Below are 15,366 nucleotides of genomic sequence, written 5' to 3'. Positions count from 1 at the left end.
CTGCTGCCATTCCTCGCCAAATGCAGGAGCTCTGGGTTTATGCTAAAGCCCAGCGGGACACATATAAGAGTTTGTGGGAAGCGGACACCGTGGCTGAGGCTGCTTACGAAGAGGCGCGGGCGACGGCTCGTGAGGCTCTCATCAACATTGGATACTACACGGCGACGCCCGAAGCCAATAGGGATGTGGATGATGATAACAGTGAACCTTGTTGAGATAGTGATGATAGTGGTGATGATGACGGCGGTGATGACGCCGAATGAAAAATGTTGTCCTTTGTTTTTATTTTTTATTTCGTTTGTTGATTGTCTTCTATTCGTTCCTTCTTTTTTTTATTGGTTGGTCTGGGCCGTATGTAAGCGGTAATAGCCCGCGTTGTGACATTGCATAAATAAAAGTTCTTTTCTTCGATATTTCCCTCGTACTTCACTTTTTATTCCAATTGTTCATGGCTTTGGTGCAAGATAGAGGCTCGCCCGACGAGTCCCGATTTTTCTTTCTTCCAGTGGTTGTCAACCATTAACGATGTTGCTTCGAATTTATCGAAATGTCGGCCTGTGGCCGTTCGATGGAGGCTAAAACCTCTTTTTTTTTATGAAGTCCCTTTGCCTTAAAGGGTGTTATTTCGAACTTATCAAAATAACAGCCCATCGTCGTTCGAGCAAGGCCGAACCTTTCTTTTGTTTAATGGCGAAGGCTCTTGGCCTTAAAGGGAGTTATTTCGAACTTATCGAAATAACAGCCCGTCGACGTTCGAGCACGGTCTAACCTTTCTTCTATTTGATGGCGAAGGCCCTAGGCCTTAAAGGGTGTTATTTCAAACTTATCAAAATAACAGCTCGTCGTCGTTCGAGCGAGGTCAAACCTTTCTTTTATTTGATGGCGAAGGCCCTTGGCCTTAAAGGGTGTTATTTCAAACTTATCGGAATAAAAGCCCGTCGTTGTTCGAGCAAGGTCGAACCCATCTTTTATTTGATGGCGAAGGCCCTTGGCCTTAAAGGGTGTTATTTCGAACTTATCGAAATAACAGCCCGTCGTTGTTCGAGCGAGGTCGAACCTCTCTTTTATTTGACGGTGAAGGCCCTTGTCCTTAAAGGGTGTTATTTCGAACTTATCGAAATAACAGCCCGTCGTTGTTCGAGCGAGGTCGAACCTCTCTTCTATTTGATGGCAAAGGCCTTTGGCCTTAAAGGGTGTTATTTCGAACTTATCGAAATAACAACCCGTCGTTGTTCGGGCGAGGTTGAACCTCTCTTCTATTTGATGGCGAAGGCCCTTGGCCTTAAAGGGTGTTATTTCGAACTTATCGAAATAACAGCCCGTCGTTGTTCGAGCGAGGTCGAACCTCTCTTCTATTTGATGGCAAAGGCCCTTGGCCTTAAAGGGTGTTATTTCGAACTTATCGAAATGACAGCCTGTCGTTGTTCGAGCGAGGTCGAACCTCTCTTCTATTTGATGGCGAAGGCCCTTGGCCTTAAAGGGTGCTATTTTGAACTTATCGAAATGACAGCCCGTCGTTGTTCGAGCGAGGTCGAACCTCTGTTTTATTTGATGGCAAAGGCCCTTGGCCTTAAAGAGTGTATTTTGAACTTACCGAAATAACGGTCTGTCGTTGTTCGAGCGAGGTCGAACCTCTCTTTTATTTGATGGCGAAGGCCCTTGGCCTTAAAGGATGTTATTTCGAACTAATCGAAATAACAGCTCGTCGTCGTTCGAGCGAGGTCGAACCTTTCTTTTGTTTGATGGCAAAGGCCCTTGGCCTTAAAGGGTGTTATTTCGAACTTATCGAAATAACAACCCGTCGTTGTTCGAACGAGGTTGAACCTCTCTTTTATTCGTGGCGAAGACCCTTGGCCATAAAGGGTGTTATTTCAAACTTATCGAAATAACGACCCATCGTTATTCGAGCGAGGTCGAATCTCTCTTTTATTTGATGGCGAAGGCCCTTGGACTTAAAGGGTGTTATTTCGAACTTATCGAAATAATAACCCGTCGTCGTTCGAGCAAGGTCGAACCTTTCTTTTGTTTGATGGCGAAGGCCCTTGGCCTTAAAGGGTGTTATTTCGAACTTATCAAAATAACAGCCCGTCGTTGTTCGAGCGAGGTTGAACCTCTCTTTTATTCGATGGCGAAGGCCCTTGGCCTTAAAGGGTGTTATTTCGAACTTATCGAAATAACAGCTCGTCTTTGTTCCTAGTTTCTGGAGAGTTGGGCATCTTCCGTGGGAGTCCCAGATTGTTTGGTATTGCTTGCACCAGATGGTTCAACGCTGGTGAGCACGAGGCGTCAACATTTCACGCAAGCTCGCGCTGTGCGCACATTGTGGTTTTCTTGTCTGACTCCGGATGTTCAGATCGGAGATGCTGCCGGCAGGGAGAGTTTCGACTGCATCGAAGTAGTTTTTGCTCTTCAATCTAGATGTCTTTGCGTACGTTCGTCCACGCAGATCTTATGTGCTTGCCCTGACGAAGTGTGAGAGGTGAGGGTGAGATGTTCTTCACTCTCGTCCGGTGGTTTGGTGGAAGAGAGCAGGATTGTAGCACCGTTTGCCCAATTTAGGATATTTGCAGCTGATGGGGTGAGGAATTTCGGGTTTTGTAAATCCGCTCGGCTCTCCTTCCCTTAACGCGTTGTTCCCATGTCTTGCGTGAGTTAGATTCTCCCTTAGTATTTATTTCGATGAATGATTGTGTTCTTCAGCTTTGATCTGGGAAAAACTAGGAGTTTTCACTAGGAAATCCCCACAGAGGGCACCAAATTGTTTGACTCAAAAGATATTAAAATCTTTTTGAACAAATCAATCAAAGATGAAGGGGTAAATCCTAATCAAACTTAGTTAGTTCCAAATCAAAAGATTTAATAATGATGATTGCATAAGTGACGAAGGAAATATCGATAATCTTATTAAGATTTAATATCACTCGATAAGAAGAGAGAATTACAATTGTTTTTCTTCCTCTTAGGATATAGAAGTGGAGCTTTTCTTTAGATTTCCATTATGAGGGAATGCCGAAGCCCCTTATCGAAAGCCTTCCTTAGCTATATATAATCGAAATTAATGAGAAACTTTTATAACCACACAAATATCATGACCCCACAAAGCTTTTACCCCTTAAGTTTTTAAGACCACAAGTTTCAAATTTCAAAAGTTTTATTTTTTTCTTTAAACTTTGTACCAAGTCAAATTATTTCATCTAAATTGAACTACAAGTTATATGAACGTATTACCGAACCTGTGGAGGGTGATATGTCAATAAGGGTAAGAGACAACCTGCATATATCCCTTTACCCTCAATGTGACTTGACGCGTTTTGGTCAATGGTGCATTCTGGTTGTAGCTTTAGGCGTTGCTCTTTTCGATCTGTCGGGTACTTCGGAGGAGAAATGGAGTGGACTCTGTTGACTTTTACTACCCGATTGCTGAAAAGGGGGTCGTGGACAACCTGGTCGTGGTGGTCAGATTTTGACCGATACAAGTTTTGTGAGACTAATATCTCGATTGGCAGAACATTCGTCCTATTAACGTTTATGCATTAGACTATTTATTAATATGTATCAAGAATCGCAAGTTTTACGCCTTCTCTTCTCTCTCTCTCTTATATATATATATATATATATATATATATATATATATTAAAGTTTTGTTTTTATTTGAATTTTGGTTTAACTATTTGACAATAAGCTTTATTTATAATATCTTGTTCTTTTCTATTAAGAATCTGGTGACATAGCATATTATTATGACTACATAGTTGAATCAATTCTTGTATGTGTTTTTGCTTTTGAATTTGAAAAAATTCTAACATATTTCCTTTCCACATTTTTACAAGTTTTTCAAAATCTTCCCTTATTTTGAAAAGATAAATATTTCATCTGTCTCACATTATGTGTTGTGTTTCTCTTTTACACGTCTCTTAAGAAATATTAATTAAGAAAAGAATTGGACTATTCTACTCATATTTATGTCTTAAGATATAATCTCTCTTTATTGAATATTTATTCTATTTATGTATTATCTCCATTTGATAGGAAGATGTTGAGGTCGAGTATTAGGGTTGTAGGTTAGGAGATAGACTAATCTTGCTTTAATTCGTACCTTTGTGAGACTAGTCTGGTAGGATTTTGTATAAGATAGCTAATGACAATATTGTGTCTTACTGTTTTACTTTCAATGCAAGACATATTTACTAGCTAACGCTTTTGCTTTGCATCTTTCTTCTGGATTTCATATTGTTTCAATTTTTCCTATGATTTCTGTAGTGATATTAATATTGTCTCCTTTTGTCTTTTTGTTTTCTTGAGCCGAAAGTCTTTCGGAACAACCTCTCTACTTCTTTGGGGCCCTCGGTATCCCTCCCTCCAAGAACTTCTCACCTTGCTCTTGGAAAAACTCGAACTCACAACCTCTTGATTAAAAATGGAGGTTGCTTGGCATCCCCTCGTGTCCATATATTCTCCATAAAACACTAGTAAAACCTCTTATAGTAAGGCTTGGACCTTGAAGTTAGCTGTTGCTGACAACTGCAATAAATTATAAACCCCATGTGAGTTTGCTCTTTTTTCCAACTGCCGCTCTTCCCCTGGGTCCCACTCCACCCCCTTTCTTCTTCTTTCTCTTTTTTTTCTTCCCAAAATCGAAACTCCACAAAGAATTGATTTTTGTTTTTGTTTTGGGCCAGTTCTAAATGGACCCGAAGTTCAGCGGAAAGCCTATACCCATCCCGTTTCTAGCGGGTCGGACCGACCTTGACCAGATGCCGGATACTCCGACCCGTATAGCACGTCATCGGCGGGCCCAATCGGAGACTTTCTTCCGGTTCCCGGACTTCGACGATGATATCCTCTTAGACGACGTCGTAGCCGACTTTAATCTGGATATTTCAGCGCCGTCGCTCTCCCCTTCTGCTGATACTCATATGCAACCGGCCAATTCTGCTGACTCGTCGTCGACCGGTGGACCGGCCTTAATGTCCGGACCGGGCGCTAATAATAACCCTAGACCATTGAATCATTTTCGGAGTTTATCAGTTGACGCCGACTTTTTTGATGGTTTGGAGTTTGGAGCGACTACGCCGGGAGCGGCGGAGGAGGAGGAGAAAAAGGTGTTCGGTTCAGGTTCGGGTTCGGTTTCTGGTTCGGGTACTCGACACAGGCATAGCAATTCGATGGACGGGTCATTTTCAACGGCGTCGTTTGAGGCGGAGTGTAGCAGCTCCGTTAAGAAAGCTATGGCTCCTGATCGCCTTGCTGAGTTGGCTTTGATTGATCCCAAGAGAGCCAAAAGGTTTGGACTTCTCTATTTTTTGGTTTTTGTTTTTTATACATTTGTTGTGTGATGTTTTTTTTTTTTTACTTGGAATTATACTTAGCTCTAATGATTAGGATTTAGGAGGAAATGTCTCTTCAAATCATTTGGTTCTTTGAAAATTTCTTGAGAAAATGTAGGGAACTAGATGGTCGCTATATTTCTTGGTTTTGAAGTGATTTGCTGTTTCTTTGGAAGGCCAAAATTGTCTATTTTTAGTTGCAAAGAGCTTTTTTTTGGATGACGTAATAACCTTTTATTTATGAAGGGCATAATATACCAGAAGTATACCAAAAAGTAGAATCTGTGAGGCACTCAATCTTTTATACATATAAAGAGAAGAAAAGCAAAGGATAGGAGTTAAAGGAGGAGGTAGAATTATGATATTAGAAACTATATCCTTTTTTTGGTGAAATTGTATGTGATCAATATTCTCGAACTCAAATCAATGGAAGAGAAGAAATGCATATGATTTGAGAAAGAAGAAGTATGCTGGTGATCATTTGCAGCAATTCTCTATTGTGGAAAATGAAATAAGTTTCCACTAAATTATATGTGAATGGCCAGGATATTTAACAGCGGAAACAAGTAAACTTTATATATTCAAAAAAAGGAAGAAGGGATTGGAGGGAAGGAGGGGAGGACTATACTACTTAAAAGCAGTCTAGTAGAGGCTCCTAGCAGAAAAGCCACATTATTGAGTTAATGAAAAGATGCTATTGTACCATGTATGCTGATTTAGGATGAAAGAGAATGGTGTTCTACTATACTGTATATCTTTAGTGAAGTGGTGTTACCTGAATGGTAGGAGGCGAGGAAATTCAGAAACTACTGATGACATCTCATTATCAGCATAGCAATCTGAAAATTTCAGCACAAAAGGTTATTCTGTCATTTCTCTCTGTTACATAGCATCGTGTCCCAGCATTACTGTTTTGTCATTTGTATGTTTTCCATTTCCTAAAATACTAAGTCCCCTTGTGGCTTGTAGGTAAAGGTTCTAGCATTTAACTTAGTTTTAAGCTTTTGTATAAACTCATCTTTGATTCTGCATTATTACAGGATTCTTGCAAACAGACAATCTGCTGCACGTTCAAAGGAGCGAAAAATTCGTTACACTAGTGAACTGGAGAGGAAGGTACAGACTCTGCAGACTGAAGCTACTACTCTATCTGCCCAAATCACGGTCCTGCAGGTATGAAATAGACAAATAATTTATGCAATACTGTTCATGGTTATCAAATTTTGCTGTATAAAGTGACCTGAAAATTTCAATAGCTTCTCATGTTTGCATACGTTGAACAAAGAGCTTATGCAATATGATCAAGGTAAAGAACTCCAAAAAGTTTTGAAAGAACAGTGCAATCAATAACAAAGTATCTGGGAAAGAAATGTTGGCGTATAATAAAAAGCTCAATGCAACCTGGATGGTTATTACCAAGTCAGTGAAGTGACCTTTAGCTTGTCAGTAATCGGGGCATGTTATTTCAAAATTAACCCTTGTAGGTGTTCGAGTGTGTGTGTGTGGGTTGTTGTGTGTGTGTGTTTTGGGGGGGGGGGGGAGGGGGGGGACAACTATACCCATCTACCACTAAACTATTATCAATATATTGATAGCAATATTTTCCGTTTCTTCCCATTATTTATTTGTTTTGGATTTCTTTTTGACTGAATGAGTATTATGTTAATATTCCTGTCCTTTTTTGCAAGTGATGTAGAATGCTTAGGGCTAATAATGGGAACGGAGAACCGGAGAACAGTGATATGGTGCCGGTGATTGGGAACAGGGTCGGGTAGCCATGGGAAAGGGAGTACTACAGCTAAGAAAGAGAGGGCATTGGAGAAGTGGGAGTGCTAGTGTCATATGCGGAGGGTGCTGTTGCTGGCAATGGAGGATGGAGGGAGGGAGCTAGTGGTTGGGAGGGGACTATTGGGGAAAGGTGAGATAGTGCGGTACTATGACAGTTAGAATGGTGTGGCATCGGGGGGCGGGGGGGAGGTGTGTGAGAATTAGCGAGATGGAGAGAGAGGTGCTGAGGAAGGAATAGGTCCTTGTTGATTTTGCTTTTCTTTTTGTCCCCCCCACCCCAAAAAAAAAACACACACACAAAAGAAAAAAGAAAAAAGGAACTTTAAAAATGAGCAATATCAACTGCGGACATGCTGGTTGACTAATTGGTCAGTCACGTATCTTTCAGCGAGACCAACTTTTTTTTTTTGGACAATTTAGAATATAACAAGTCAAAAGTAGGGTTGGTGGAATAATCTAGCTAAATCCTGATATTAAAAATAAGAGTAGGGTTACCAATTTAGTAAAGACCTCCAGATTGCCTATAATCTCTGCAAACAACTAACAATGAAACTGAAAAAGAAATATAAATAATACTGAAGTAATTTTTTTCTGTGAAGTAACACCATAGAGAGGAATTGCCATTGGAATAATATGAATTTAGGTTGTAAATTTAATTGATAGGATCAGAGTCTCTGCTAGTTGAACTTGTGAACTCAGAATGCAAAAGGAGAATTTTGGAAATTCCATGCCCTATCTATCCCTTATTTTTTTTTTAAAAAAAGGAGAACTTTGGTGCTAAAATGGCAGAATTCTAGATTCAACCTTTGGAACCGAAACTAGAGATTTTTTGGAAAACCAAGTAAGGCAAGTGAGCTCTAGCAAAGAACTTCAGATAATTTCGTCAAATAGATGGAGGGTTTGCAGTACTCATTTCAAGTATTTTTCTGATTGACGGTTTGTTATATATTATTTGTACCTGGGTTTCAGTTGTCTTTTGAGTATTATTTTTCTCAACTAGTTGTTTGAGTTTAAAATTGATAAGCTGGAATGAACTGCTGGAGCTAGAAATGCATCTGATATTGTACATTGCTTCAAAATTTCCCACTGTTAAAATCTGGAAATACTATATATCATATTCTTCAAGGTGTCCTTTCTCCTTTTTTTTTTAATCCTTACACGGATCTTCTATGTTTGTCATCACTGCATAAGATAGTTATTATGGACCAATTGCATCTATTACATGCATATATTAAATTTAATGATATGGAACAAGCTTTATTGGTCATGGTTTTTTAAGATGTAGGCTCCAAACTTTTGCTTTTCAATTACCCACTTCTGTGCCTGTAGATTTCACTTAGAGTTCCTAGTGTAATTTTGCAAGCCATTTCTCTAAACTGGTTCTGACTTCAAATTATTGTGGAAAACATAGTATTTCTTAGGATATAAGGAAAATTTTCAGTCAAATCTTTTCTTTTCCACCACTAGCTGGTCAGGTTATTAGGCTCTTAAAAGCTGTTGCACTTCTCTTTGGTGCTAAATAATGAACGTTGTTTATTGAGAATAGTCATCATAAATTAACAGGTTCTTAGTTATTAAGTACTTAGTATTTTGTTTTCTAGCATCATTACAATATCTGAGTATGGTATCCTGCTAGCTGCTCGCAATAAAATCCTGCTGGAATCTAATTCCATTGCTCTGGTTGGAAATTCATCTTCTTTTCACTCATCTCTTTGTCGTTGAGTATGGATCTGTCTACCACAACATCATGCATAAATAGTTGTGTGACACAGTCTCCAGTTTGTTGTACTGAAGGCGTACCGTTCTTGTTTTTCATGATTGCTCCTTCCCATTTTTCTTTTCTTTTTTGTAAAATTACTTTGGTTGACGGGTTGAGTGGTGCTTTTGAACTTCTTCTCCATGTCTTCATTTGGGCGGTAACATACAGTAGGCAATCCATTTATCCATAAGACCATGACACATATATGCTGTGTGTGCAAAATTGCAGTTTCAAGTTGTGCGCATTTCCTTAGACATGTATCAACTGTATTTCTGTGTTGCCGAATGGAATATTATCATTGCAAATTATGCTATCGCTAACACACTGTTGTCAGAAAACACAGTAACATTGCCTTGACCACTTTCATGCCATTTTTGTATGATGATGCAGAGAGACAATAGTGGATTGACTACTGAGAACAAAGAGCTCAAACTACGGTTGCAAGCTTTGGAACAACAAGCACATCTTAGAGATGGTATGCCTGTTTACTAGCTTGATGTGATTTTCACTGATTTATTTTATTGACATATGAGTGAATATTTTCCAGCTCTGAACGAGGCTTTGAGGGAAGAACTGCAGCGGCTTAAGATAGCAGCTGGCCAAATTCCAGGTGCCAATGGAAACAGGGGGCCACGTCCGCATTTCCCTCCCCCGCCACAGTCATTTGTCCAATGTGGTAGTCACCATGCGCAACAGCAGCAGCAGCACATGCCGCATTCTACCACAAGTACCCAGAATATCGGTGGGCAGACCCAATCTAGCTTCATGAACTTCAATAACAGGGGTTGAAAATGTCAAAAGGGAACATCATAAATAAGTAATTAGCATAGAGCTTTGTATATATTGATATGTAATGGATAGTGTTACAGGCTGTGAGTGCATGCTGCTCAGATCATTTGTACCATTATCAATACTAGTTACTTTAATGCTATAGGAGAAACTTGTTTCATAAACAGCAGCTAGATATTGTTCAACATCTTTTATGTGATGACTATCATAACTTATTATTTGTGAGGTCTCCAGTTGTTACCACTACAGTTTGATCTCAATTAAATAAACCTTGCCGGTGATTAAATTCTTCTGAATGACCTCAAATTCCTGACCATTGAGCTAGAAAACTGCTCTTGCAGGCATGATCTTCGATATGGAAATAAATTTGCAGTTTTTTCTTTTTATTTATTTTCCACAATTACAACTACTTACATGGATCCATAACCTTATTATTTAATGCCACCAACCACTCCTAACAGGACGACCTCGTATTAGTTGAGAAATAGATTATTAAATGCTTTCTATTGAGCTTGATCAGATTTGAGAGTATAACCCGAAGCCAAAGTTTTGATGGCTTACTAAGTAGGTCAGCTTTAGACTCTAGGCCTATTTATCATAACTTGTTTTGTCAATAGAATCTTACAGATTGAAACCCTTTCTTTTTCTGTCTAGTCTTGTTTGTGAGAGGAAAAATGGAGTATGTCAATGAAACAATGATCCAAAGTTGGAAGCATTGTTGGGCTGGTGCACACGCCAAAGTCAACTCAACCATCCCATAAAAGAAGTTTGACAACTTTAGCTTATCAAAGTAAATTAGTGGATGTATTCCTATTGATTTTACAATGAATCTATTTTGACATTATTACAGAAGAAGATGCCATATACTCATAGGCGGTAGCAATGATTTCCACGCCAGAATCCATTGTTGCATTGCTTCAAAAGATTAATTAATCAATCAAGTAGCTCTAATTAGACAAGAATGTTTACACCATCCAAGTTAAACTTGGCATAATTTCAACAGAAACACCATTGATTAGTGGTCTTCCTTAGATATAGCCTAATAGAAAAATCTAAGTATCAACCAATTCGAAGATCAATTAATCACTTCCATATGTCAAGCAGATGTGATTAGACAAGAATGTTGACACCAACTAAGTTAAACTTGACGTAATTCCAATAGGAAAAACAGCGAGATGGTTTCTCCTTGCAGAATATTTCAAAATTGAAGTGTCAACCAATTTATGCCTTAAAACTATTTCATTTATCTTGTCGAGTAAAATCTGAATCAAATTCAAGTTGGTCTTGAATTATCCTTTATCATCAGAAATGTTTATTGTTACATAGTTTGAGCATCCGGTCCTAATTAATCGATTATAAGTAAAGGAGTTTAAGTTATATGCACTAATAGTGTAAGAAATATTTACAAAGTAGTGTAAGAAATAATTAGACAGGTAAATCTTAATAATAAAACATTAATCGATAACCTGGTAAATATGACATTTAAACTACATTAATAGTTAAAAAATGTTTTCACTGTTAATAGTATATAACTGAAATCTTTGAGTAAAGTAGTTTTGATTCACTGTTAAGCATTTTATCTTTCGTATTTAATTCCATGTATTATCCCAACTTTCTACAAATTGTAAATGAAGATAAAGATTTTTTTCTCTCTTCATTTCCTTGAACTTACCTTTTTCTGTTAGTAGAATAATTTGACTCTCTTATTTTCTTGACATTAAACAAAGCCTAGCTAGAAGAAATTGTGACTCCACAAACTTTATTTTGCATTAGTATTAATAATTGTAGGAATTAGAAATTAATAGTAAATCCATTTGGACCCTTGTCTTAGAAACCATCTCATACCAATGGACACATAATATATTCAATAGGGTCAAGTTGTCTTATCCCAACAAGGAATCAGTTTATATTAAAGCTGTTAACACAACATTCTTGAGATCATCACAATATCACATATAAATTCATCATTGTTTGCAGCTTCAACACATTCAAGAATGGAACTAATCATGTTAATGGTGATTGTGGTAGTTTTGGTTTTACTAGTTTTAGCAGTCTTACTGAAAACAAGGGATTCTCCAAAAGAAATGGAAGCAATTCCAGGTACCCTGGGATGGCCTATTATTGGAGAGAGCTTGTCTTTCATATCTGAATTCTCAAGCCGTGCTGGTATATACAGCTTCATTAACAAGAGACAGAAACTGTAAGGCCAACATATGATCATTTTCGTATTATCTATCTAGCTCTCTAGAATTGTCATTTTCTCCAGGGAATCGTAATAATGTGCTACGTTTAGAAAGAACTCAATCACTTGCATTGTGGAAAGAATTTATAATCTTACTCGGGAAGGTGAAAGAAAATTCTTTAAATGCTCTATGTTATTGAAATACTCACTTTAATCCACTGACTGCAGGGGCGAAGCGGCCTTTTGCTAAGGGTGGTCACTTCGTCACTGCATATATTGAACACCCTTGGTCGGGAAATTTGTTTACTTCTTTCAAGTCTGAACACCTTTGGGAAATTTCTGGCTTCACCACTGACTGACTGTATCATGGTTTGGCGCGTGATTGAAATAATGATTGTAGCATGGTTTTGTTTATAGGTATGGGAAGGTGTTCAAGAGTTATGTATTGGGAAGGTACACTGTATTCATGGCTGGAAGAGAAGCAAGTAAAATCTTGTTGACAGGAAAAGATGGAATGGTGAGCTTAAACCTTTTCTACACAGGACAGCAAGTACTTGGACCTACTAGCTTGCTCCAACAGACGGGAGAGTCGCACAAGAGACTCCGAAAAGTAATTGCTGAACCACTTTCACTTGATGGACTTAAGAAGTATTTTCAATTTATCAACAGCTTAGCTATTGAAACATTGGATCAGTGGTCTGGAAGAAAAGTCTTGGTTCTTGAAGAAGCTTCCACAGTTAAGTCTTTTGATAATTTTATTATAGAGTTTGGTTTTTGATTTAGAGGCATTGTTTCAACCTGTTGGATTATGTTTTTCAGTTCACACTCAAGGTGATAGGCAATATGATAATGAGCTTAGATCCAACTGGTCAGGAACAAGAGAAATTTCGAACCAATTTCAAGATTATTTCTGCCTCTTTTTCTTCCTTACCCTTTAAGGTCCCGGGAACTGCATTTTATCGTGGCATTCAGGTAACAACATTTTTCAACAGTATATGCAGATTAGGATTGATGGACAAACTAATGAGATGACTATTTGTAAATTACAGGCTCGTGATCGAATGTATGCTCTGTTAGACTCGATAATTGACCAACGGAGAAGTGGGAAAAGCTTGAAACAAGATTTCTTGCAATCCCTGGTAAAGAAGCATGGCAAAGATGCATCAGAAGGAGATGATGATGATGATGATGATGATAAACTCACCGATAAACAACTGAAGGATAACATATTAACACTGCTAGTTGCAGGACATGATACTACAACTGCTGCTTTGACATGGCTCGTCAAATATATTCAAGAAAATCCTGTTGTATTGGAACGATTAAGGGTAACTCTTATTGAACCTAACACGGGGAAAAAGAGCAACCTTTAACTTTCTGAAATTAGATTATACTAACTTGAATCTTTTATTTGCAGGAGGAACATAGAGAAATTCAAGCTCGAAAACAAGGCACATTAGATCTTGCCTGGTCTGAAGTCAACAATATGCCTTACACCGCCAAAGTGAGCTGCATACTAGTCATAAATTCAGCTTCTTTTCATCCCTGAAATTCAAAAAATAAGTTTTCTTTTTGTTGATCTTTCAATGTTCAGGTAATAAGTGAAACTCTTAGAATGGCAACAATCCTGCCTTGGTTTTCAAGAAAAGCAGCAATGGATTTTGAAATTGATGGTAACTGTCAGCTTTCTCATACCTGGATTTTGTTACATTTCCTGCTATAATATACAGAGCTAAAATAAATCTTTTAACCATTCTCAGGATTCAAAATCAAGAAGGGATGGTCTCTTAACTTGGATGTAGTGTCTATCCACCGCGACCCCAAGATTTTTGTTAATCCTGAGAAGTTTGATCCTTCTAGATTTGATGTAAGTTTTCCAAAATAATAAGCAGGCTCCTTCTATTCAACCCCTGAGATTTTATAACAAAAGTAACTTGTTGGATTCTCTGCAGGGGCCTCTAAAACCTTTCAGCTTCCTTGGATTTGGAAGCGGACCACGAATGTGTCCTGGAATCAACCTCGCCAAACTGGAAATTTCTGTTTTCCTTCATCATCTTGTCTGCAGATACAAGTAAGAAAAACATACATAGGAAAGAACTAGAACCAAACAAGAAAAAGGAAAATAAAGAAAACCAGTCGGTCCTTTTGAAATTTTCTCTAGTTCCTGCTGATAAGCCGTGTTTCTAATTTGAAGAGTTTTCTCTGTTGCAGATGGACACCTTTAGACACAGACGATTCTGTTCAGCCAACACTTGTCAGGATGCCGAAGAACAAGTATCCCGTCATGGTTGAGACACTTTAGATAATGTCTTTCTTTTACATTGTATTAAAAAGAGGAAAAGACAGTATTTTCAGATTTATAGGAGAATGTAACAGCAGAAATAAGGAAAAGGTGCTAACTCCTGGTTCCAGTTGAACCAATTAGTAACCAAGAAGTTGGAATAGTTCCTAAAGATCCATTGTTAAATTGCAAGATAAGGTATGAAACTCTTTGATGATGATAAAAAAATGGTAATCTAACAAAGTGGTATATTTTAAAGCTCAAAGCAAGTACTTTGCTGATTTTGTTCTGCGTCCTCTTTCATGTTCTTCTTTTCTCGTCGAGAGGGGTGGCTGGTATATGGCAGGAGATTGTTACAATCAACCCTTGGTCCTCCTATTCTACCACTGAATGTGATACATTTAACTCAGATGCATAGCTCGAAAACTTACTGGACGTTAGAATTTCCTGGTCAAAGAGCCAAGAAAAAGTCTAAATGTGCATAGTAATTACTCTCTTATAGCCACCTGCTATCAAGAAAAGAAGATGACTGTAACTACAGAAAAAAAAGGAGAAGAAAATGGGAAAAAAATCGAATAGTATACATCCTTTCAACCTTAACCTGATGTTTCTGTATTAACTTCCATGATTTCTTTCCACGCACTTCCTGGATATTCCTCAGCCAAACAACATATAGGCGACAGTATAATAGTTTGCGGATTCAATGAGATTGAGAAATTGTAAAAAGAGAGTTTAGATTCTGTTTGCAACCGAAGAAATTGTACCTCCACAATAAAAATACTACTTCTAGAAGAAGCATTACATTTCTCACATATAGAGTTTCCATGACAATGAAAATACTACAATCATGATAATCCTTATTGTATTGTAGAACTAGAATCTAACACCACAATCTAAACAACCATTAACTTTATCCCCCATTGAGTTTAACGTTGTCATTGTCAGATTTCATAATCTGCCTGCACCTCGTACATATATTACCGCACCTTGCTCTAGGCACTATGCCCCTCTACTGCATAACTCTTCTAACGATGTCTAAAGATATCACGAATATACATGCAGTCCTCAACCTCTAAAGGGGATAAAAAACCAGAAACAGGAACAAAAACAAAAGAAAAAGCAAATGGTTATCTGCTATAGAAATTAACTTGATCAGTTGTTTCGTTCATTTTTTTTTTTGTGTGTGTGTGGGGTGGGGTGGGGGTGGGGGGGGGGGGGGGTTCACCTGCCCCCAGAAATA

The 15,366-nt window shown here is 38.2% G+C and overlaps 2 protein-coding genes across 2 annotated transcripts; both read left to right on the top strand.

The window, feature by feature from the left end:
* Positions 1 to 4,481: 4,481 nt before the first annotated feature.
* Positions 4,482 to 9,891, top strand: LOC107782500 (transcription factor VIP1-like). Its single transcript, XM_016603381.2, has 4 exons — positions 4,482 to 5,284; positions 6,368 to 6,500; positions 9,265 to 9,349; positions 9,422 to 9,891. Exons 1-4 carry the CDS (start codon positions 4,686 to 4,688, stop codon positions 9,661 to 9,663), a joined length of 1,059 nt encoding a protein of 352 aa, XP_016458867.1. The 5' UTR covers positions 4,482 to 4,685; the 3' UTR covers positions 9,664 to 9,891.
* A 1,584-nt stretch (positions 9,892 to 11,475) lies between these two features.
* LOC107782498 (abscisic acid 8'-hydroxylase 3-like) lies at positions 11,476 to 14,408 on the top strand. Its single transcript, XM_016603379.2, has 9 exons — positions 11,476 to 11,863; positions 12,263 to 12,581; positions 12,665 to 12,817; positions 12,895 to 13,173; positions 13,263 to 13,349; positions 13,440 to 13,518; positions 13,606 to 13,712; positions 13,798 to 13,916; positions 14,057 to 14,408. Exons 1-9 carry the CDS (start codon positions 11,658 to 11,660, stop codon positions 14,145 to 14,147), a joined length of 1,440 nt encoding a protein of 479 aa, XP_016458865.1. The 5' UTR covers positions 11,476 to 11,657; the 3' UTR covers positions 14,148 to 14,408.
* Positions 14,409 to 15,366: the final 958 nt, after the last annotated feature.

The sequence above is a fragment of the Nicotiana tabacum genome, chromosome 16 (assembly GCF_000715075.1).
Source record: "Nicotiana tabacum cultivar K326 chromosome 16, ASM71507v2, whole genome shotgun sequence".
In the NCBI taxonomy this organism is placed as follows: Eukaryota; Viridiplantae; Streptophyta; class Magnoliopsida; order Solanales; family Solanaceae; genus Nicotiana; species Nicotiana tabacum.
Note: the sequence above shows the minus strand (reverse complement) of the source record. Positions and strands in the feature narration are given on the sequence as shown.